The sequence below is a fragment of the Giraffa tippelskirchi genome, chromosome 10 (assembly GCF_054371585.1).
Source record: "Giraffa tippelskirchi isolate mGirTip1 chromosome 10, T2T-mGirTip1v1.2.pri, whole genome shotgun sequence".
In the NCBI taxonomy this organism is placed as follows: Eukaryota; Metazoa; Chordata; class Mammalia; order Artiodactyla; family Giraffidae; genus Giraffa; species Giraffa tippelskirchi.
The window spans coordinates 97,072,176-97,095,464 of NC_137284.1; the positions used below are offsets into that span (position 1 = coordinate 97,072,176).

General features: G+C 40.7%; 2 protein-coding genes across 2 annotated transcripts in view; one reads left to right on the forward strand and one right to left on the reverse strand.

Moving 5' to 3' along the window:
- Positions 1-23,289, reverse strand: part of CFTR (CF transmembrane conductance regulator) — a 385,597-nt gene that overhangs the window by 358,492 nt on the left and 3,816 nt on the right. The window lies entirely within an intron of this gene.
- The window catches only part of WNT2 (Wnt family member 2), a 46,232-nt gene that overhangs the window by 3,396 nt on the left and 19,547 nt on the right, over positions 1-23,289 (forward strand). The window contains exons 3-4 of the mRNA XM_081537881.1: positions 4,592-4,869; positions 21,086-21,350. Coding sequence (XP_081394007.1) covers positions 4,592-4,869; positions 21,086-21,350 — 543 coding nt within the window. The remainder of the gene's footprint in view (positions 1-4,591; positions 4,870-21,085; positions 21,351-23,289) is intronic.

Below are 23,289 nucleotides of genomic sequence, written 5' to 3' on the forward strand. Positions count from 1 at the left end.
CCTATTCTCCAGGTACATTTTAGGCAGAAGGATATTTATGGAAGATAGGGTGAGAACCATGAATACATCAAGGGAGACCTTGGAGATATTGCATGTTTGGTTCCAGATCACTAGTCACTACAGTAAAGCAAGTCACATGAATTTTTTTGGTTTCCCAATGCATATAAAAGTTATGTTTAAATTATATATATGTATATTGCATTACATATACAAGTCTATTAACTATTGTAAAAACAATGTACATACCCTAATTTTAAAATACTTTATTCAAAAAATGCTGTCATCTGACAATGCAGAGTTGCCACAAAGCTTCAGTTTGTAAAAAAAGAAAAAAAAAATCACAGTATCTGTGAAGCGCAATAAAGTGCAACAAAATGGGGTACGCCTGTGGTTTCTTTACTTTTTTTAGAAAGCACATTGCAAATTATCTAATTACATAATAAACTTAAAAGTTGTGAATGTGGAAAGTAGCTCACTAGCTTGTATACAAGCAGAGAAAATTAACTCAAAATCAAACCCTGTTTTTAAAAAGAAACCCATCCCTTAACCTGGCCTTAGCAGCTTCTTCAAGAAGCAGCACATCCCATTTGCTACTGGGAAATCTGACTGAAAACACAACAGTCTATGTGTGAATCCCAGAAACAGGAAACTTTCCTCTTGTTTTTGCCCACCGCCCTCCCCTACCCCTTCCTAAGAAAATCATTCGGGCTGTGCACTTGGTAATGCTTAACAGAGAGTTTCTATCATGTAATCATCATAGCCCTAGGGTTTTATGAGGCCAAACACATAACTGAATGTCTCTAAAAATCCCCCAAGGGCGTAGTGCTCTCACTCTCAGTGTATCCCTAAAGTTAATTTACTGCGATATTCTGCAATTTTATTCTCTAGTTTAAGAACTATATTCTTCTGCATTCCTTTTGGAGTTTCGATATGACATCGCAAAATTTTTGAAAGGACGATAATAATAAATTTCAGCTACATGGAATTTTAAGACTTCACCTAGATTAGTTCACCAGTGAATCAATCAAAGTGCTGGACCTTGTCAAAGAGAGTTTGCAAATATCTGGCACAAGAAATCTTTGCATATATTATGTACAGGCTCTCGGTATTTAAGATGTATTAAGAGTCTTCCTTTTCAAAGTTCTCACAACCATTTCCAATGGTTACATTAAGAGTACCTCTCATTTATAAAATGATCACCTACAGAGTCTATGAAAAAACATTAAGATGTCTCCATAATGAAAAAAAGACCCTTTAGATCACAAATCAAAGGAAGCAAGTTTGACCACTGATCCTAAAGACAGTACATCTCCCAAAGCTGGAGATTCATTCATAAAATACTCTAACTTAATAATGGCAATATTTGTTTCTTCAGAGCTGTACCGTGGCTGAGAGGGAAAAGGTAATAAATAGAGAAAGCATAACAAGTTTGACTCAATCTAAAGCTTCAGGTAAATTAGAGATTATAACTGTATTTCCTTCAGATTTCTTTCATATGAAGCCGAATGCTCTGCCAAAGCACTCAAAACTTAGAACACTCACGCTACACAGTTTCTTTCCAATCTTCACAGAAGGCCAGATTTCTTGCTGGACATTTATGTAAACTCCTGTGACTGTCAGTGATGATTTTGTGTTGGTTATGGGAAGGCTGAATTTGGCCAAAGGTAGCTTATCCTGGAAATAATCATGAAATTCCAATGAAGCTATCCAAAGAGTTTTACAATTAATTGCTTGGAGGGAAACTCACATCTTAGAGTTGTAAAGAACTCTCCTTTGGAAACCTAAATATTCTCATAGATGAATAGGAAAGGCAAAGGGCAGTACCATATATGAGGAGAACAGAAAAGTTACTAACATACCCTGTGGTCACAGAGAAATGGAGAACATTTGCCTCTTTTGCTTCAGAGAACAAGAGTAAGATCAGAACAATTTTTAGGAACTTGTGTAATTTGCTCATTGAACTCGCTGTCCCCAGACATGGGCAGAGAAATGTAAAGACAGAACTAGTAAACTTAAAAATAATCCTACAAGAATTTGCATATACCTGCAGAGTTCTAGAGTAAGACTTAAACAAAAAAAGGTCATTAGGTAGCATCCTTGCTTTAAAAAAAAAGCAAGCATTTTTAAAAAGAGCTGAACAATTCATAGCCTTCCAGAAAGCCTAGCTTCTAATGTTTTGCCCTCCCAGTCACCTATACTAGCCTATACACTGAGTAAACACTGCTTGACTTATCTCAAACCAAAAATTAGAGAAACTTCAATAGTAACATAATAGGAAGTCTAAATATCACCATTCAGATTTGGATTTTGTTTAATATTGCAATGGGTTTAAGCAGAATCAATTTTTCTAAGAGGCCCAAGATCAAAATTTATTTTGTTACAAAGCCAACTCTTGAAATGTGCTACTATTTTGCTCATAGCATTTAAGTGATTCATCTAAGACACTTAACTGAAAACATCTTAAGGCTGTATCTACATGATACCAAAACATCTGGAGGTAAAATGAAAAGTCATTCCATGTGCTATTTTTTTTTATTTAAATAAACAAATATCTAACTATTTAGTAATGAGTTTGAATAATAAATGACACATATTCAGAAAGGTGATGTTTTTGCTTTGGAAATTATTTCTGAAATGTAGCAGATTTTGAGTGATTTTTTTTTCTTTCAGCCAATAAGTCAATGTACTTGTTTGCAAGTTAAGCCAGGATGCAGTCTATGAGTAGGCAATTCATTCCTCTACCAACTTGCAATATACTGTCTGGTCACTAACATTCTATCCTCTGCATCTTCCCTAGCTTTCCCCTAAAAGACCACCTCCTAAAGTTTCTCTTCTTTCTCCTTAAAAAGTAAGATTAGTGCATAATAGATTATGCATTTGAGAATTTTCCCCCATGTGATATTTCTAAATATGGGCACTGAACTCCAAATTCAAAACCAGGTTTTAGCAGACCAATGGGATGACTGTGGACAAGGTATTTTCTTAAACAGTAAAAATGGGTAAGATAAAAATTTTATTTATCTGAAAGCTACTACCAGAGATTAAGCCACATCTCCATCTACTAGTCACCATTTTTTTACAGAACATCTCAATTTCACTTAGAAAATCATCTGTGATCCTTATAATATAATCTGGAATTCTTAAATAGCTCCCACGACCATCACACTTCTCTCCGGAGAGCACTACCTGCTACCTATGGCAAATATTCATATAATTGATTCTACTTAACTTCAAGGCATGATTGATTCCTTTTCTTGGTTTGTTTGATGATTAGAGGTTTCAGGGGAGATTTTTTTGAAGGCTGAGGTAAGTGCCATTTAATATGGTGTAGATACATTTTCCTGATTTTTAATAATGAGACTAGCAGAGCAAATATTGCAAGGGATGTATAATAAATTTTAGCACTGAATGAAAAACGGAAACAAGTAGGGCTTCGATGCGAAAAGGTGGTTTGTTCTCCCAGCTGTGTGGTTCAAAAAGTCACACTCATTTTGACATATTGAATCACCAAATGGCTCTCCATTTGCTGCCTTGCATTGGCATTAGCTTGTTCAGCTTCTATTTTGATTGTTAATATATTTGCTGCAGCAACCATTAATAAAAAGGCATGCTAATAACAATGAAATACAGCTCCACTTGAAAAATGAGGTGCACACAGACCCTAAAGAGCCTTATATCTGTCACTATACCACAACACCGTGTTATGAGTTACTACAGATTATTAAAATAATTTAATGTAGTTATTGCACTGAAATATGTACCTTTCAGTCTGTAAGTGAAAGTAGCCTGTGCTCTAATAAAGAACAATTCTAAGAAAGCACCCCAAAGGGTTCTTGCCCAGGTCTAATTATAAGCGGTAAATTTGTTTCCTTCCAGAAAAACCAAAGAAAAGCTTTTCACTGTCTTTCACCCAATACCAGTGATTAGTGCAGGTGTTCCAGAAGAAAGTAAATTCACCTTAATAGTTAGACGTAGCATGTAACTCAAGGATATTGCATATTGCGTCCAAAAATCTCTCCCTTACTTGTGCAAGTTGATGCCAAGAGGGGATGGTTACTGCCATGAACTGTCTTCCCACCTCAGCCCCTAGATTACTTTGAATTCAGCATTTCAGTAATAATCATTTACATGCATATGAGTGTCCTCGATAATGCCTGGAAGGTTTTTTCCAGGAGAGCTGTAGTGGCATGAATACCAAAATATGTTACGGAATGAGAGAATTGTAAAATTCAGACTGTATGGTGCAGAGGAGGAAACGAAGGCCTATATACATTTGTCTCCTCTTCTGGGACACATGAGATTCTAGGTTAAAGGAAGCACATGTATGAGACTAACGTGTGCAGGGCAGGCTCCTGCTGCACTTTCTTTTATACTCTATTTCCTTTAAGGATAGTTGTTACACAGTCATCCAAATTGACAAAGGCTTGTAATAAGTGCAATGATTCATATTCAAGAGCGAGCCTTGGCTCTAGGAAAGAATTCTTCAAGAATACTTTGTCAGAGGCAGAACAAGTATTAAAGAGCCATCATGTAAAAGTTATTCACAACAAGCCATTCCAGACTACATTTAAGAACAGCATTTTTGTTACAGGTAGCCGGGAATCTGCGTTTGTTTACGCCATCTCTTCAGCTGGAGTTGTATTTGCCATCACCAGGGCCTGTAGCCAAGGAGAATTAAAATCCTGTTCCTGTGACCCAAAGAAGAAGGGAACCGCCAAGGACAACAAGGGCACTTTTGACTGGGGTGGCTGCAGTGATAACATTGACTATGGGATCAAGTTTGCCCGAGCGTTTGTGGACGCCAAGGAAAGGAAAGGCAAGGATGCCAGAGCCCTGATGAATCTTCACAACAACCGAGCCGGCAGGAAGGTATGGGCTGAGACAGTGCTCACTGTGTAGACTGCATGGCCTTATAGATCACTTAAGCCAAGCTTATCTTAAACTTTCCGAGAGTTACAAAAATGCTTATCGTCACAGGTTCCCATTGTCCCCCAGCCCAGAGCTGTTTGCTCGAAAGAATACCACCGACTGGGCTGAAATATCCCACCTGTACTCCACCTTCCCTACCACAGCAGAGGTAAAAGAGTCCACCCACTGCTTTTGGCAGTGTGTACAGTCAAGTGTCTGTGGTCTCTCTGGATACTGTACCATGTAGTCACAAGACAGCATCTGTGGCTGAGGCTAGGGCTGCATCCCACATACCAATGGGACAGTGAATGCTTGTATTTCAGGAGTGTCAAGACCATCTTTCCTCAAACTTATCATGAAAGCGGCTCACCAGGCGTGGCTTGTGGCTTCTTCTAGATTCAGGGAGGCTCTTTTTAGAACCAGACCCCAGTTTCACTCTTGAAAGCCCCACTTTTGGTTTTCTGGTACTGGATGAGTAAATGTACCAGGGGAAGACATGCCCCAAAGAGGCACTTTGGCCCCTTAACCACTAGTCCCGCCTAACTTTTTGGGTATCTGGTCAGCATTCATTCCCTAACCCCTATTTGCTAGACGAGGAAAAAGACCCTCCAAAGCTCAAGAGCACCTGCAGAATCAGAAGAAATGTCAGGACTAGAATTCAGGTTTCACCTCCCAGCCCCGGGGTGGTTTGGCCTAGGGTTAAACCATTTTAATGCCAGTGCTCAGTCCACTGATGAGCCATGTTTGAGGATATGGTGGCGTGACCAGAATAACTAGAGAATCTGAATGCTGCATGTTAGGCCTTTGTATAAAAAGAGCATAAACCAGTTGGGCTAATCAAACACTCAGAACCATTCTAAAATAACCTAATTGCCGATGAGAAGAGATAAGCATAATTTGTCTTTTATCAACACAAAATAAAAATGTGCTTGATATTAATATGTAAAGAAAGATCAGCATAAAATTGAAAAGTCCCCAGGGGGGCTTTAATAGGAAAAAGAATAGAAAAGAATGCAGATCTGTTTGGATAAAACCCTTTTACTAGGCTCACAGGGAACAGATCTCATTTAAAGGAAGTTGGAAGGAAAGAAGTCTTGCTTAGCACATGGAATAAGATGAGTGTGACCTGAACTGTTTACAAATAGTACCTTCTTGAACTTTGAAAATCAACATTCCTTATTTTCATGAATTTATGAACTTACAGTGACTACTGCCAAGAATATAGACTACGGTTGTGCAATCCTACAACTATTGGTAATTACTGTTTATGCAATGGTTCAGATAAGGAAAAATTTACATTGACCTTTGTTTTGACATTGATACCACATATATAGGTTATAAAGTGTGGTGTCTTTGATAGGAGAATGCTGCTCAATTATTCAAGCACAAAATATAGATCTCTCAGACTATCTGTACAGATAAGAGCATATGGTCATATACTGCATCCAAAATAACATTGACTCATCAAAATAAATGTTAATTTTGCTTAGTAGGTCATTAGATATTGAATGTTTCCATTCTTCAAGACAATAGATCTCAGCTATTATACTGTAGGCTCTGAATCAATATGACTTTTAATGTAAATCACATGATTCCTCACTGGGTAGAGGTGAACAGCTGTCAGGCCTCAGATATTCTCCTGCCTACTCTGCAAAACTTAGGAGGCTACTTTTGATTGGAATAAAAGTGCACACACTGACTTTTTAAAATGTGGCTTTAATTAATGGTGGGTGGGCAGACTTTTTCAAGGAGATGCATGATGTCAGTGAATATGAACTTTAATGAGAGTAAATGTATTGAGATAAACATGCGTCTCTAATTCTCTTCTTGCGGTCATTAGACCCCCAGCCTCTGCCCCCCCTTCTTACCAGCAGAAGGTCTGTGGAATCAAAATGAGAACAGGCTGGGCTGTGTTTGAAGGCAAACCTCCTGAACTAAGCCTCCAACTGGCCTGGCTCTAGTAAACCCCAGCCTCCAAGGCTGACAGCAATATTGATTCATTTGTTTTTTTATTCTTTGCTTTTCAGTATTTCCCAAATTGTCCAATATGAACATTTTCTACTTTTTTAAATGGGGGTGGGGGGAGGAGTAGGGCCAATACATTTTAAAAGAAAAACCATCTATTCCAAGATTGTTCTGTTTAGCCAATGCTATACATGAGAATTCAACACTGCCATCACAACAGGCCTTAACTTTCCCCTAATATTTGAGCAGTTTAATTCCTTTATTATAGCAGCTGGTTAGAGCACCCTCATGTGTCTCTGCACTGTAATATCATTTTAGATCTTCTGTGCTGTTATATCATTTTATTGTCATCACAGCTTCAACAGAATCTGTAATGATGTTTTCCTGAAACTCATCTTGAGTGTAGTTTTCTACCTCCAAATAGGGCCATTAATAAGTCTTGAAAAGATAAATCTACTTTGTTCAAAACAATCATTTTATAGGAAAAGACATTCCATAGCTTCTCTCAGCAGTTCTTTTTAGATCTAAAGAAGCCATGCTATGAAAGCTTGTAAACTGCATTGTAAGGTAGGTTAAGGTAAATGACAAGCAAAAGCTACTTTGTTGATATCCACCACTTGTTTCCTCTCAGGATCCAGAAAATGGCTTTTAAATTAATCCACTCTTTCTACATGAAGTAATCCCAACTTCTTTTATGTTTCCTGAGAGAATCTGTCTCAAAATAGTCCATGTACCCAATCAAATACTGTCCTTCAATCACTGGACATTTCCATAATAAGACAGGAATTCCAAAAAGATATTTTCCCACAAAAGTATTTCTTACCATAGTGAAGATGGAACATAGGATGTGAAGCAAGACCTACCTTCATTTTAACTTTGCAATACCAGTGGCTTAGATCACTGAATTCAGCTTTCTCAGATGTAAAAGGGATTACAGAATGCTATGGAAAGACAAGGGAAGTGAACAGAAGAGAACTTGGCACACAGTAGGTATTTAGTAAGAGTTAGTCCCCCCTCTTCCTCCCTTAGTGATGTGAAGGTTATCTGTAATTCAGGGCATAGAATCAGGCACAAATCCCATGTGAGCTGGTACTTAGGATTCAATCTGATCTCTGCAAGTACCCAGAGACTCATCTTCAAATACAGTCTGACATACTAATAAAAAATAGGCATACAATATTCCCTAGTGTACAAAAGACCATCAAAATCCTTTGTAATTTGATTTTCTAAAAACCCCTATAGGAATAAAAAATAATATTAGTATTTTTGTTTTTCAAATAAGGAAACTGGGTCTCAGAGGGATCAAGTGACTTACACATAGGGGCACACATGAAGTACTGGGCTTGGGGGTTCAAACCCTCTGCTTTCACCCTTTTGTCTTTATCTGCCTTTCCATGTTGTCTCTGTTGAGAAAGATAAACACACAGTATGTCTGTATTTTAAAAAATTAAAAACAAAAAACAGCAGCAGCTGCTGCCCTTGGAAGGTAGTTTACTGATGATTTTTTCCCCTTTGTGTGTGTCTTTAATTTCACAAGTCTTCTAATGTGAATATGTATTATTATATTTAATAAAAGGGAAAACTTTGTTTTAAATGCCAAAAACATAACTTCTAGTCACCATGAGCATGCCTAAAGCAACTCAGCCTTATTTGGTGGGATTCCCAAAATTTCAACTCAAGGCACAGCAAGTATGTGCTGTTGGGTTAAATTTGGGGAAAGCACTGTTTCTGGTACTATGTCATATGGAGAAAAGAATAAAACAAAGTTCTGACCACAAGAAACTAAATCTGAGTCAGGAGACAAGTGAAATACAATTGTGAGGAAGCTCTATACTATATCGTATAGTAGAAAAATCACCCAACAGAGCCAGTCAGTTGAGGAGAGAAAGGCTACAGCATAAAAGAACGGGATATTGGAGATAAAGGTTTCCCATGACTGAGAAGGCAAACGCTTTCCAGGATGAAGGGCCTCCAAGTCACAGAAAGATATGAAAGCAGAAAAAACATCAAAATTGAGGAATGACAAGGGTTCCAGGGGAGCTCATGACTGAGAATTAATATGACCTTTGGCTGCAAATCTGAGTCTTGGCCCACTGTGGAGAGCCTCAAATGCCATGCTGAGATACTCAGATGCTGCTGTGAAGCAACAGGAAAGTACTGAACAAGATGGTACTGAACAGGAAGGTACTGAACAAGGTACTGGGGGACATGTTAAATACTTAAGTTCTATTTCTATGCATTGTTAATTTCTCTAGCGTCCACTTTAAAAGAATGATAGATTTCAAAATTCGAATCTTCTGGTTTGAATGAACAACTTCAAAAAATGGACTCACTAGGAAATTTATGAGAAATTTTTACCTCCCTGAATTTTATTTTTAGCCTTACCTATACAAATAAAGACTGATACAAATAGTAAGCTTCCTGATGAGTAGTAATTAAAAATTAGCATATGGCAACTGATGTTGCTATTGCTATTTATATTTTTAACATAATGTTTTCATTGTTATTGGCATTTCTCTTATAGCTCAGGGGGTAAAAAATCTACCTGCAATCTGCCTGCAATGCAGGGGACATAGGAGACACGGGTTCAGTCCTTGGGTTGGGAAGATCCCCTGGAGAAGGAAATGGCAACCCACTAGAGTAGTCTTGCCTGAAGAATCCCATGGATTCTGCCAGAGGAGCCTGGCAGGCTACAATCCATGGTGTCACAAAGAGTGGGACACAACTGAGCACAAGCATGGGCGGACTTACACTGTTATTAGCTCATTAGGGGTTCTCAGCTGTTGACATCATGTTGACTAAGGCAACATGGAGGCTGGAACTCTGGAATTAGAACACTGGTTCTAAAACTTGAGCATGATCTTGGACAGGTTACCTAACAAGGATTGCTACATAAAATATATATACATATGCACCAGGTTTTAAGCAAGCCTAGAAGATAGGTATCATTATTATCCATACTTTGCATATGAAGAGACTAATTTCAGTTAGGGAATAGTTCAACTTGTTTCCTAATTCCCACCAGAATTGAATTTATTCCCTAGCTGAAATTCAAACTTAACCTAGCCTCCTGTAATTTTTATTTATATATTTTGATAGCCTGTATTTTATATGTGAGAAGTTTGGAGGGTGAAGATCTGAAGTTTTAGTTCTCTGCCCTGCCCAGGCCAGCACCAAGCAAGGTCAGTGCTGTGGAGCACTGGGCCTGCCCCTGAGCTTGGCTCACTGGGGCACGGCACAAAACAGATACTTCCCAGTGCTGACTACAGGAAATGCCTCCAAAGTCAACACAAATGGATACTGTACAAGATGTAAGCACAGCTTTACAGGCAAATAAATCATGGGCCTAATAAAGGCTTCCAAGAATAGATCCTATGATGCCACCTAGGATAAATAATACATAATGGTTCTGAACCAAGAGAACTGGGCGTGATGAAAAAGAAATCACTCTCTAAAAGTAAGGAACGTCAGTAGAAAGAAAGTGATAAAACTGAACTGAATTAGAGCCAAACTGCTTTAACCTCCTATATATCCTCATCTTCCCTTCATGTTGAGCATCTTCATGAAGCCCAACTTTCACTTAGCACAGATTTATTTTCTGATTGGTTTTCTCCATTCATAAAATTAAATGCATTTTGAAAAATTAGATCACTTCTTCCTGCCTCATCTCTGTCTTATTGGACCCCAAAATAGTATGTTCTTGATACTGTTGATCTTTTATTGTGTATGAATCAAAAACTAACCAGAATTAAAGCCCTGAAGCAAAGAATAACTCTTAACAAAATTGTTACAGTTCCAGGTAAAGTTCTATTATTCATACAAAATATTTTTTAGACTAGCTTCATTAGTCAGTAAGAACTATCATATATATGGTTAGTCAATGGTAATGTTCTTGAATTTCACAAATATAAATTCCACACCTTATATTTCCTAGCTAAGCCCACCCACAGTCACTGTTTTTAAAGAATTACAGTGCTCAAGAAATCACAATGTCTTATTTAAGTTAATAAATGATTGCATAAGCAAATCAACTGCACAGTTTGCTAATAAACATTCCTTGTTTTCCTAGTTCCAGAGCATGTATGTTCGAAAGATATGTTGGTCTGGTTTTCACTCTCAGAGATGTGGACCTGTCAAAAGGATTTAATTGTTAATAAATGTACTTGGCTTTAAGCCAGTATCTGAAAATTAAATAATATTATTTTAATGTGTGTTTCCCCTCAGGAAAATTGATATAGGACCAGAAATATGGTGGTTTTGTGGCAAACAACCAACTAAAAAGTGACGTGCTAACACTTCTTCAAATGCTCAAGTTAAACTAAATAATTTAGTTGAAACATGCAGCATATATCAAACTAAAATAAATTCTAAGTAGGCTTTCTAAGGCAAGGTCAGTAGTTAAGTTTGCACAGATTTCACATGGTATGAGGTGGACTGCCCTTTTTCTGATAGGGAGAGAATCAGTATGGCACGACACAAGGGTCATAATCTTAGCAAAATGCAGGTACTTAGAAAAAAAGACAACTCTCATGATCTACAAAGAAGTCTTATAAAGACACCCGGCGTTGCTTGAGTTCCGTCTTCAAAAAGCCTGAGTTGAGACTAAAATTTCACTCTCCTTGAGAGAAGTTTGTCTTTAAAACTATCAAAATAATTCTTTGTGGACTAATTTAATGTGAAAACACTAAATGTAAAAACATTTGCAGAACCCACCACTGAAACCAGAGTAAATGAACCCCTCAGGACTTCATAAGAAAGGCTGGCAGAGTGATTTCAGGTGTCAACCTGGTGTCAGACAGGCTTGGGGTGCATCCTGCCTCAACCATATTGCCTGTAAGACGTAGGGCAAGGTCTTCAGCACCTAGGTATCTCAATAGCCTCATCTGTAAAATGGGGATGAAAATAGTATATGCCTTATATGCTTGCGTGGATTAAATAAAAGTGCTTAAATCAAGTGCTTAGCATGGCTTAACATATGCCAAGAGCCTAATGAATCTTATGCCTCGTTATTATGCTCTGACCTTTAGTTGGGACAGATAAATATAAAACAGAATTATTCTATGTTGGACAATGCATGTATTTCCTTCTTCTATACCTTTTTTTTTTAAAAAAAAACATTCAGACTTCTGTTTCTGTGGAAGAGAATACTAATATTTATAAGTTTCTTAAATTCTAAGAGTAGAACATAACTTCCGTAGACCTGAAGGCTTAAAATGCTGAAAGTCAAAGATTTAAGGGCCATCCACAATCTACTAAGTAAAATTTTAGCAATAATGGAACGATGAGCTTATTGAAGATTCTTTATTGGGAAAAGTTATATATTAAGCTAAAATGGTTTCTACAAGGCTAAATGTCAAGAGTAATGCTGTCCTCAGCAGTCATATTTATTCATCTTTTTAAAAGTTGTCATGTCAAATGAGGTTTAGTGACGAGATGCCACAGGGCAAACACTGATGGGACTAAACAAATGGTGACGGAGGGGGTTGATGAGGAGTTGCGCTGGCTGCCTGGGGTATATAAAAAGCTATAAGGGCTGTGTGATTGTTAAAAAAGGAGCCTAAGGAGGCAGAAAATGGAGCTTTTACAGCAGCCCATGTCAAGAATCAAAGAAGGAAGTGGTAGGAGAAACCCTTTAGAAAAGATTCAAGACAAACTAGGAAACAGGACCTGAATATGTCATGGGACGTGGCCTACGTTTCTGAAAGAAGTTTTCAGTATCACACATTGAAGAGAGACAGCAAGTCACTGTAATCGACTCTTTATCATGTTCTTTCTGTTATGAAAACAATAGTCATACAAACAAAAGTAACAAACTGAGAAGTGCAGAAGTATATATCATAAAATGAGAACATTTCCTCCCCTCACAATCCTTGTCTCCTTCCAGAACATTTATAAGCACAATCAGACACAAGGCTGTGGATAGAACATATACTTTTTCACTTCTTTCTCCCTCAGACTTCATTAACATTATAGTAATAGAATAAACATGGCTTAAACCAACAATAAAGAGAATGGTCAAAGAAATGAGAGAACTCAACAAATTTCTGGAAAGTAGAAAGGGAATGAAGAAATTGTAACTGATAAAGCGGGATGGAGAAGCCTCAGTCTAACAAAATAAAAGATGAGGAGGGGGAAAAAAAGAAGATGAGGAACATGGAAACCAAGATGCCCTGAGAAAATTTCAGATACAAATGAGCACTGGAGAGAAGCATAGGTCTGAAAATTGGGATTAACTGAAAAACCCACTGGTGGCATAAAGAACCCCATCCCCTCCCCTTTAGCCCTAAGCAGAACTCCTGGAAGTCTAGCTTCGAATCTTCTAGGCTTTTTGGAGTTACAGTCCCCCAAACAACCAGAGTCCTACCTAGTCACTAGAAACCAAACCTCTGGTCCACAAGCCCTACCATATAACCAGATTCCTAAATATCTTTTTATGACTTCACTCTTAAATACAAAAAGAATGTCCAAGAATTACCATATACTTGATTAAATTCAGAGCAGAAAAGAAAAAACAAAACAAAAAAGCAGTAAGTCAGGGATGAGAAGAGAATTTTTTTAAAAAACAAGAAGATCTAAGAAGGTATTTATATCCATGAACAACAAGAATGGATGCTTTCAAAAAGTGACAATTAGAAAACAAGAGAGAACTTGGAAGAGAAAGTCAAAGAAATCTCCCATAAGGTAAGACAAAAAGCCCAAAGGACAAATAGAGAGTCATAACATCACCTCTCTTTCCCACTTGAGTTTGAAACCAGCTGAGAAGTGGACAAGGGAGGTAGATATAAGGAGGGAGTAACAGCAGCTGCTGCAGGATAGGGGGGAAAAAAAGGCAGCAGTGGAGGATGCAGCTTTGAAGCTTTGATTCCACTCCAGAGCTGGGCAGACTTACTCACCCTGTCCCAGGCTGCGTACCCGGGCCCTGCAGGGAATCCCTTGCTGGAGGGAAGGAGATGATCATAACTCATCTTCTCCACATGCTGGCAGATGCCCAAAGAGAAGGAACCCAGACACACAAGCCCTGCTCCTTCCTCTAAACTCACCAGTTGGAAAAGTCTGTTGTCCTCCCCTGGGGAGAAATGAGTAAGGGGATAGAGAGAGCCAGGAGTGTTACACTAATGGAATTTCTTCCTCAAGAAGCCAGGAAGAAAGTATTAAAACTATAAAAGAGAAAATATAAGAGACATGGAGGATTGATTCAGAAGGTTCAGCAACTTGACTAATTAGAAGGCCATAAAGAGACCAAAAAATTGTGGTGTGTTGAGGGGTGGAATATTAAGAGAACATCTCAGCACTGAAGTTTTCAGATTGAAAGGGCCCACTGAGGGCTGAACAGGACTAATTTTTTAAAAACTTCTAAATACATCCTTGTGATGTTTCAGAACAGCAAGGATAAGAGCAAGTTTCTAGAACATTTCATGTAGGGGGTGGGGTGAGGGGAATGAAATGAAAACAAAAATCAGTTGGCAGAGAATCAGCTGCACATAAGATTTCCCATCTGTAACACTAGAAGCCAAAACCTTGGAGCAATACCTTCAATTTTGAGGGGAAATTATTTTCAACCCAGAATTTTATCACCAGCCAAACTATAAGTTGAGTGTGAAGACTGAATAAAGACTTCATAATACACAAGATTCAGAAAATGCATCCTCCATGCACCTTGAAGGAGTTACTCAAAAAGGGGCTGCAGTAAAGAGAAGGAATGAACCAAAAGAAAGAGAGAAAACATGGTGTCTGGCAGTGCCGTGTGTTCCTCTAGGAGGGCATGATCCCAGCTGTGTCCAGGTGAGACTAAGAAGATTTAGGGCCACAGAATCCCCACCCCCCCACCCCCCAGAAAAGGAGAGGAAGTGATGGAACAGGTGGAATGTGCATGAGAGTGGAAGACATTAGGTTACAGTAAGTGCACAAGTAAGAAAACACCAAACTTCACTCTAGCAACATTCTTCGGCACAGACACTGTACAGTTGGATCAGAGATTATAAAATGCAATCCTGGCACAGTCCTTGGTTGTGCAGTTAACTAAGGAGATCAAACCAATCATTCCTAAAGGAAATCAACTCTGAATATTCATTGGAAGGACTGATGCTGAAGCTCTAAAACTTTGATGAAGAGATGACTCATTGGAAAAGACCCTGATGCTGGGAAAGACTGAAGGCAGGCGGGGAAGGGTGTGACAGAGGATGAGATGGTTGGGTGGCATCATCCACTCAATGGACATGAGTTTGAGCAAACTCTGGGAGATAGTGAAAGACAGGGAAGCCTGGAGAGCTGTAGTCTGTGGGGTTGCAAAGAGTCAGACACGACTTAGCCGCTGAACAACAACAAATATTTATTGTTCTCAGTTTTTAGATTTGATGTTTAGACATACCATGAGAGACTTAACTATGGTTACAGGACATTAATGCTCTGATCTTCATCACCACAAAAGGGCAGACCGTGCTGACGGAGACTGGGAAGTAGAAGGGGAGGAGGACGGAGGGGGCTGCAAACATCCTCATCTCATAAGAGAGAGCACTGGTGACTTCTGGAACTAGAAGAGGTGTAAGGATTCTCCTTGAAGTTGGAGAAATTATCAGAACCAACCATGATAGAACCATGTTGGGAGTGGGTGTGGGTAAAATTAGTGAGGTGTGAATCAAGTTTTCACCCTCTCCCATAAGAAGAAGTCTATCAGGGACTATACAACATTGACTGGAAGGTAAATAAAGTGACTGGCAAAACTGTCACACTCAGTTGTGCCAACTGTGTGTGGCACCCCTCTCCAGAGGGCTCCATTCACTGGCATTCAGGTTTGTTTAGTTATTAAGAGAATTTTCTGGTGGATGTCCATAAAATACCTTGAGGATGGGATTCTCTTTCTCACAAAGCTGGCGGAAAACTAGTACAGACGTTGTTCTACAGGCACATAGCGAACTACCACAAAGGCAGAATGCATTAAAAATGACTGCTCTGGGGTTGTGCCAAGCAGACTGGGAAGAGACAGGTGGAGTGGGTACAGCAGAGTTACTGCTTTTTATTCTCTTTTTCTGGACTCTATTTTTTTTAAATCATGTGCACATGCTGCTGCTGCTCCTGCTGTTTAGTCGCTCAGTTGTGTCCAACTCTTTGTGAGCCCATTGACTGCAGCCTGCCAGGCTCCTCTGTGCATGGGATTTCCCAGGACAACCCACCAGAGTGGGTTGCCATTTTCTTCTCGAGGGCATCTTCCCCAACCAGGGATTAAACCTGCCTCTCCTGCTTGACAGGTGGATGCTTTACCACTGAGCCACCTGGGAAACCCCATGTGCATATATTTAACTTTAAAACTCAAAAGTAATGTATAAAAACAAACACAAAAAGCCCCAGACTGTCTGACAGTGCCTGGATGTCCCCAGCTCCCCTGCTTCGTTCACTTATTTCTTCACAGTGCAAATAAAAAGTCTGTTTCAGCTCCACAGCTGCCTGCGTGGGAAGCCCCCAGCCCCTCTTCCCGTGCCTCCGGAGACCCCGGGGGAGCATCCTCGGGGCTGGGCCCTGCGCGGCAGCCTGTCCCAAAGCAACACTAACGCAAAGGGCTGTTTGTGGGAAATTATCCCTGAAGGTCAGGACACTTTGGAGACGTAGGATATGACACAACTTCTAATTCAGTCCTCAGATATCCCAGTTTCTAGAAATGTAAGACTGGCTCTGCACGTGAATGTCTTACCTGCTCCGGCCGTGGCGCAGACTCCTTTGCTACTCCGCCACCTTCCCAGGTTTGGACGTGGCTCTCGGCCTGGCTGCGTATTAGAAGCACCTGGCCCGGAAGTGCTCTCAAGGTGCGCCCTACCCCCCGCCCAGATTATGGTGTATTCCGCTCCAGGAGAGGTCAGGGTCTCTGTGATGGAGACCGTCTCCAGGTGGATTCTAATGCGTAACCAGGAAGAGAACCACTGCTCTGCTCTGCTCTCTCTAGTCGCCAGAGAATAATCCCCAAATTCTTGGTTTGTTTGTTTTCTTTTAACCTGAGGAGTAGTTTGATTGTTTTTCCCTCTTTCGGATTATGCAGCCCCTCAGACAGCATCCAGATTGTAAATGAACATTCTTTCCCTTCCTTCTCTGTGTGTGCACACATATGCAAGCCTTTTAAAAGTGCATCATACCACTTACATTCTGCAGTTTGCTTTTCACTTGATTTCCTTTTATGCCTGTAAGAATGATATTATTAATTAATCAAAAGCCACATAATATTCCTTTATTAAGCACATACCATTGTCTTGGTGACATCATCTGGGTTTTTCCTGATATTTTGCTATTGCTAATTATGCTGCAGTGAACATCCATATGGGTCTGTATCCTTCAAAGTTTGTGCAAATATTTTCAGAGTATCACCAAAGTCAAAGGATACTGTACATTTAAAATTTTGACAAGTATTGCAAAAATGCTATTTTACATGACATATTGATTTAATCTCTCACCAACAGTTTGTTAAAGCATCTCCTTTTCATGCTCTTACCAACACCAAATATTAACAAATCATTGATTTTTTTATTATTATTTGCTAACCTGCTAGGCAAAAGAAAAAAAAAGTGTTTCACTATTCGAGTTTGCCTTTGTCTGACTACTAGTAAAGTTGAACATCTTTTTATCTTGTTATTACTACTTTGTATTTCTCCTATGAATGAACTGTTTCATAGATTTTTTATGACAATTAGTTTGGAAGATGCAATGTAATTCCTATTTCCCTTCTTACCTCTTTTTTGCTCTAATAGGTCTATAACATCATCCAATTACTTCTTGATTTAGTCAAAAGAATAGAGGGAAGCAGAGTATACACAATTCAAAATTTGAGAAAAACACAATTTACAGGAATATTTAAAATGTGTTTGTAGAAAGAGCACAGATCTGTGGGTGAGACATATCTGATTCACATTTTTTTAATAGTCTGCCTCTGTCTTGCGGAGTGACTCTGGGGATTTGACTTTTCTTACTGAGCCCTGGTTTCCATAACTGTAGAATGGGAATAATAATCTACTTTGCCTGATCATGGTAATTACATCAGACAATGTGTGGAGCCTGGCACATAGTGCCGTGCTTATTATTATAATGTTCAATTCCATTTGAATATTGGAATTCTTCTAAACTAGGAAACATTATTGTGAATTTCTTACTCTTACATCAGCTACTTTCTAAATCAAGCCAGCTAGGCTTAGATCCCCCACCCTCTGCCTCTCTGATGGAGTGGGCGTTTCCCTCTTTAAGGTTAAAGATTTGAATGTCAAGTCTGCAAACTCAGTATACAGAAGAGGCAGAGGTAGTCCCCAAGTGTGACTGAGCACTGCTTGGACTGCATGTTAGGGATGGGACCTGGAGATGCCAGCAAACCCAGTACCAGAGAAGGTGTCTCACTTTCCCTCTTGGTTAATTGTCAGAGTCTGTGATTAAACCACAATCAAGAACTGATCATGGTTCCAGTGGAAATACTTTCACTTATAAGTAACAGACCCCGGGGACACTAAAAGATGAGTAAAACTTAGTATCTTGGATCACAAGAAGTCTGGAAGGAGGGCAGGGCCACGGTGGGTTCATTCAAGCAGTACAGCAACACCCTCTGGAAGCTAGTTCTTCCTGTCTTTCCAGGCTGGTGTCTACAGCCTGTTGCTTGTCCTGCATTGGCTGCTTCATGTCCCAAGGAGGCAGCTGCAGAAAACTGCATCCAGAGACAGAGAAAAGGACATTCATCTCTTTTAAAGAGTGAAGGAACCTTTCCTACAAGCCTCCCAACAGATTATTTGTAACATCATATTGGCCCAAATTGCATCACTACATACTCTATGCCAAAAAAAAAAAAAAAAATCAGTGGCAGAACAGTGCAATTAGTATTAATGGATTTGGGTTGTTCTGGGTCAGAAAGAGTCCAGGCCAGTTCTGAAGCACGAGGCTACCCACCACCTGAACAGAAGTTAGAAGGAAGAGAGAAGTGGCCGCAGCCACTCAACAGTGAATGACAGTGATGATCAACACGGTGTACCACTGCTGCGTGTGCTTATAAGAACTCATGAAGTGTATTTTAAATTAATATGCAAACCCTTCAGTTAATCATATAAAAATACCAAGTTCTAACTTTGTAACCTGGAAACTTAGTATTAATATTACAAAGGAGAGTAATATATCCCATTATTTTCAAAGACAGAAGTATTACTTGTGAGTAAATAAGTCAGCTTTTAAAGGAATAAGCTTAGATGAATAAGCGTTCATAGTCAGTTCCCAAACACTTGGCATGGAGTGAGCTCTGTGTGGCTCCATCAAGATCTTAGAACAGAAAGCTCCTGGACAGGTGACCCAAGTGGGGCAGAGGGAGTGGAGTCAAGATGGCCCTCCTAATGGTGTTTCTCTGGCAGAGGCCTGCTGTCCAGGTCACCTAATGAGTCTCATACCAAACACCTGCCATATAAAGATGGGGGCAGAGTGGGGGGCACAAGGGAAGTGTAGCTCCAGAAGAGGAGTCCGTCCTGAAACACCCTTTACAGATGCCCAGAGCCCCATGACCTGGAGGACCAGACTCAGGACATTTCTCCTTCCTTCTGTGTCCTTCCCTCCAAAGCTGGCTTATGCTGAACAGGACAGACTTCAAATGTAACAGGGCACAGTCCTCATGTGGGGCAAAGCGGGAAATGTGTGGTGCTATGGCCTGAGCCAAGAAGGGGATGCATAACCGTGGAGCCCCTGTGCTGTCTCGGCTCCTTCTAGATTGCTTTTGTGGGACTGATCTTCTGCGATCATGAACATTCTGCATGCTTGGTTCTACCATAGCCTTGGATGAAAACTGAGTCTGTGGAAGAGGCAAAACCTGGGTAGAGTTACCTGGGGTGACAGGCAGCCTGGAACACTGGTTTCTGTGAGGTGAGGTGTGGAGGTAAAATCTGGGGGGCTGTGGGGAGCTCCACCCCAGTTTCGTGCTGGAGCCAACCCCCATCTCCCCATCCACCCCAACTAAGAACCTCAGAGAGTGGGCAGAGTTCCAACCATCAGCTCCAAGTTCTTAGAAACAGGGCTGTCAATGCGTTACCCTGAGAATTTTGTTCCTAGTGCCACCTCAGATAATGTCACCAAGGGGTTTCACTCCCCTTCTGCCTATGCCTCCCATCCGCAACACCCCTTGGCTTAGACACGCAATGGAGAGGACGGAGGCCCTCAGAAGGCAGGTTTCTCACCCTCTGCTCTGTGCCTGAGCTGAAGACCAAAGGCTCAGACTTGGTGAGGTCTCCAAGGTTGGTCTCTTCCACAGCCTCTCTCACTCAGAAATGAGTGTCACAGTGCTCTGGGGAGCTGATGAGGGAGACCCTACTCATCCCACTTGCCTCTATGTCCTCTCTCCAAAAGAACAGAGCGAGCTCAGCTCTCACTGAGTTATTCAGAATAACTCAGCCAGAGCTGAGTGATAATCCCCCAAATTTAATGTCACCCTCAGGGTCACCGACTGACTTTCCAGTGTACCCTGACTCTGTCCTTACCAGCTATGTAACCTTGGACAAATGCTTTTACAACTCTGGAAGTCTTGCTCCTCAATCATCTGCAGATGAATCCTGTAACACAGGCTTGTGAAGATCAAGGTCATCGAGACAGAGTGCAGAAGCATCAGCACAATGTCTGGACCATGGAAAACACCTCATAAATAGGAATAATCACTATTATCGGCTTATCGAAAGAAAACGGGCTTAGCAATTATTTGCTCATTTGCGTAATAGTATACATTTTCAATATAGTAAAACTTATTTATTTAGAAAATACTCTAATTCATTCCCTCATTCTTTAAATTGGACCCACACCCCAGTAAATTCAAATTAGTGAGGCTTTTTTTTATGCCCACAGGGAAGCAGGTTCACAGTCAGGTGCTGCCTTCCCCACCTGCTGCAGTCAGTGTAGTGTGGCCAAAGTGACCAGCAAGTGACTGCAACATCTCACGGTCCTGAGTCCCAGGATCCTGGGTCTTCAGTTACTTCTCTTTTCCTTCCCCCACCCCTGCCATTTAAAAAAAAAAAATTATTTTATTGCAGTGTAGTTAATTTACAATGTTGTGTTAATTTCTACTGCACAGCAAAGTGATGCAGTTATACATATATATACCTTCTTTTTCATATTTTCTACCATGATGGTTTATGGTCACTCCCTGATTGCTTGGAGGTAAGAAAAGTGGCAGCGTGTGTATATATTTGAATCTACCTCCACTGAACTCACCCGTCCTTTCCCACAGGCTGTAAAGAGGTTCTTGAAACAGGAGTGCAAGTGTCATGGCGTGAGCGGTTCCTGTACCCTGAGGACCTGCTGGCTGGCCATGGCTGACTTCAGGAAAACGGGCAATTATCTCTGGAGGAAGTACAATGGGGCCATCCAAGTTGTCATGAACCAGGATGGCACTGGTTTCACTGTGGCTAACAAGAGGTTTAAAAAGCCAACGAAAAATGACCTCGTGTATTTTGAGAATTCTCCAGACTACTGTATCAGGGACCGAGATGCAGGTAAGTTCCAAACACTTTATTCAAAGTACCTAATTCTTCCAAGAATCAGCACTCCTCAATTTAAGTACAGTACTGTATTTTCCGCCTGCCAGTCCTCAAAGTACAGCCTGCTGTCTTCAGGTTCAAAGCTCAGGTTCTTTAGCATTCATATTTAAAGTGCACAGAAAGCTCTCCTAAGCAACTGGAGAAATTCACTGATAATGTGCAGATTCTGGAGAAATGGGAACCTAACAAGAATGTACGTGGCAAATAGTCAAAGTGTGCAGATTAGCAAAAGACCTCAGCCTGGGCAGAACTCTAATTGGTGGGTTCATGTCCACTGTGTATAGAAGCCCAGCATCTTCCCTGTGATTTGACGCTCAGGGGAGGACAGCTTTGCAGTGTATCTGCCCCTTTAAGTCCCACCTTTGTGATTACGGAAGAGGGTCCCAAGGCTTTACAGTTAGCCTGTTCTGAAATCCTCCATACTTCACACTCCCTCGCTCTTTCCAAAATGCTCTGAAGTTGCCAAATACTTGAAAGCAGGAATTCATCCCCACTGGCTCAGCTGTCAGAGAGCAGTGGATGAGGGCTGCGTAAGAGACACTTCGTTTATTAAAGCCACACCCTTCCCTTGCTGACGGCACCTTTCCTGTCCTGAACTCACTCAGAGGGCAGCTCCATCAGCCTCAGTTCAGCAGTTGCCACCTGTGGGCTTTACACATGTGCTCTTTCTCCACCTCTTGCCCCGCCTGGTCAGCCCTGAACTCTGGGCTTAGCACAAAATCCATGCAAAGACTTTGATACAGAATAAGAACGAGCACTACATCTCAGTGGAGAGGAGGTGATGGGGAGCCCACAGCCAACTTATCTCAAGCCAACTTCTCTGACTTAGTAGAAAGCAAGAGAATTCATTACCAGGAAAAACATCCTTGAATTCAAATGCTGAATTTGTTTTTCATTCCAAAGTAATTGCAAAGGAAACAGTAAAACAGAGCAGACGTCAGCAGCTCCTGTCACAGATCTGAGCAGGATTATCAGGGGATGTCACAAAATGTCCAGAGCCTCTTCTTTGTCCCCGAGTGGTTGAACTGCCTTCATGGTTTGATGAGCTGGTTCTTTGCAGCCCCAGAGCACGTTTGGACATGCAGCCCCTGGATTAATAACTGCTGAGCGAAAGGGCCAGATGCTGTGCCCTGCTGCATTCCTCACGTGCTTTGCGACCTCTAACAAGTCATCCTACCTGTCAGGCCAAAGTTTCCACCAAATCCCCAAGAAATCTGTGTTTTGGTACAGGAGGGTCCCAGAGGTCTGGGTTCCCTTCTGCCATTAACTAGCTGCTTAACCTCAGACTGCTCAGACAAGCATGGGGCTGATGACATCAGCATCACTTTAGGAACGATGTACTGACTCCTGTGTGCCAGGTACTGCTCTAAGACCATTGCACACATGGTCTTATTTAATCCTTAGAACGATGTACTGACTCCTGTGTGCCAGGTACTGCTCTAAGACCATTGCACACATGGTCTTATTTAATCCTTAGAACCGCCCTATGACATCAGTGCACTGGAACTGATTATTGAAGAAAAAAGACAAAAATGATTAAGAAGAGGGCGGCTCCTGGTTGATCAACATCAACCAGGAACCAAATTCACTTCTTATATTTTTGAGATCAGATAAGCACCCTGGATATCATTGTCCCTATTGTACAGATGAGAAAGTGAATAACCAGCTCAAGATCTGGCTGGTCTTGGAGGGGATGAATGTCCAGTTGTCTGACCCCATGGCCTGTGCTCCTAACCCAGACATTACAACTTGCTCCTGTCTTTCTCCCAGGGCATGTATATGAATGCACGGGTGAAGCATGAACCTCACTTCAAACGTAAGAGGACCTGCTTCCCATGGACATCTTTTCTGGTTTTTTTAACTGAAGCAGTTTGCACAGTGAAGCAGTTATGCA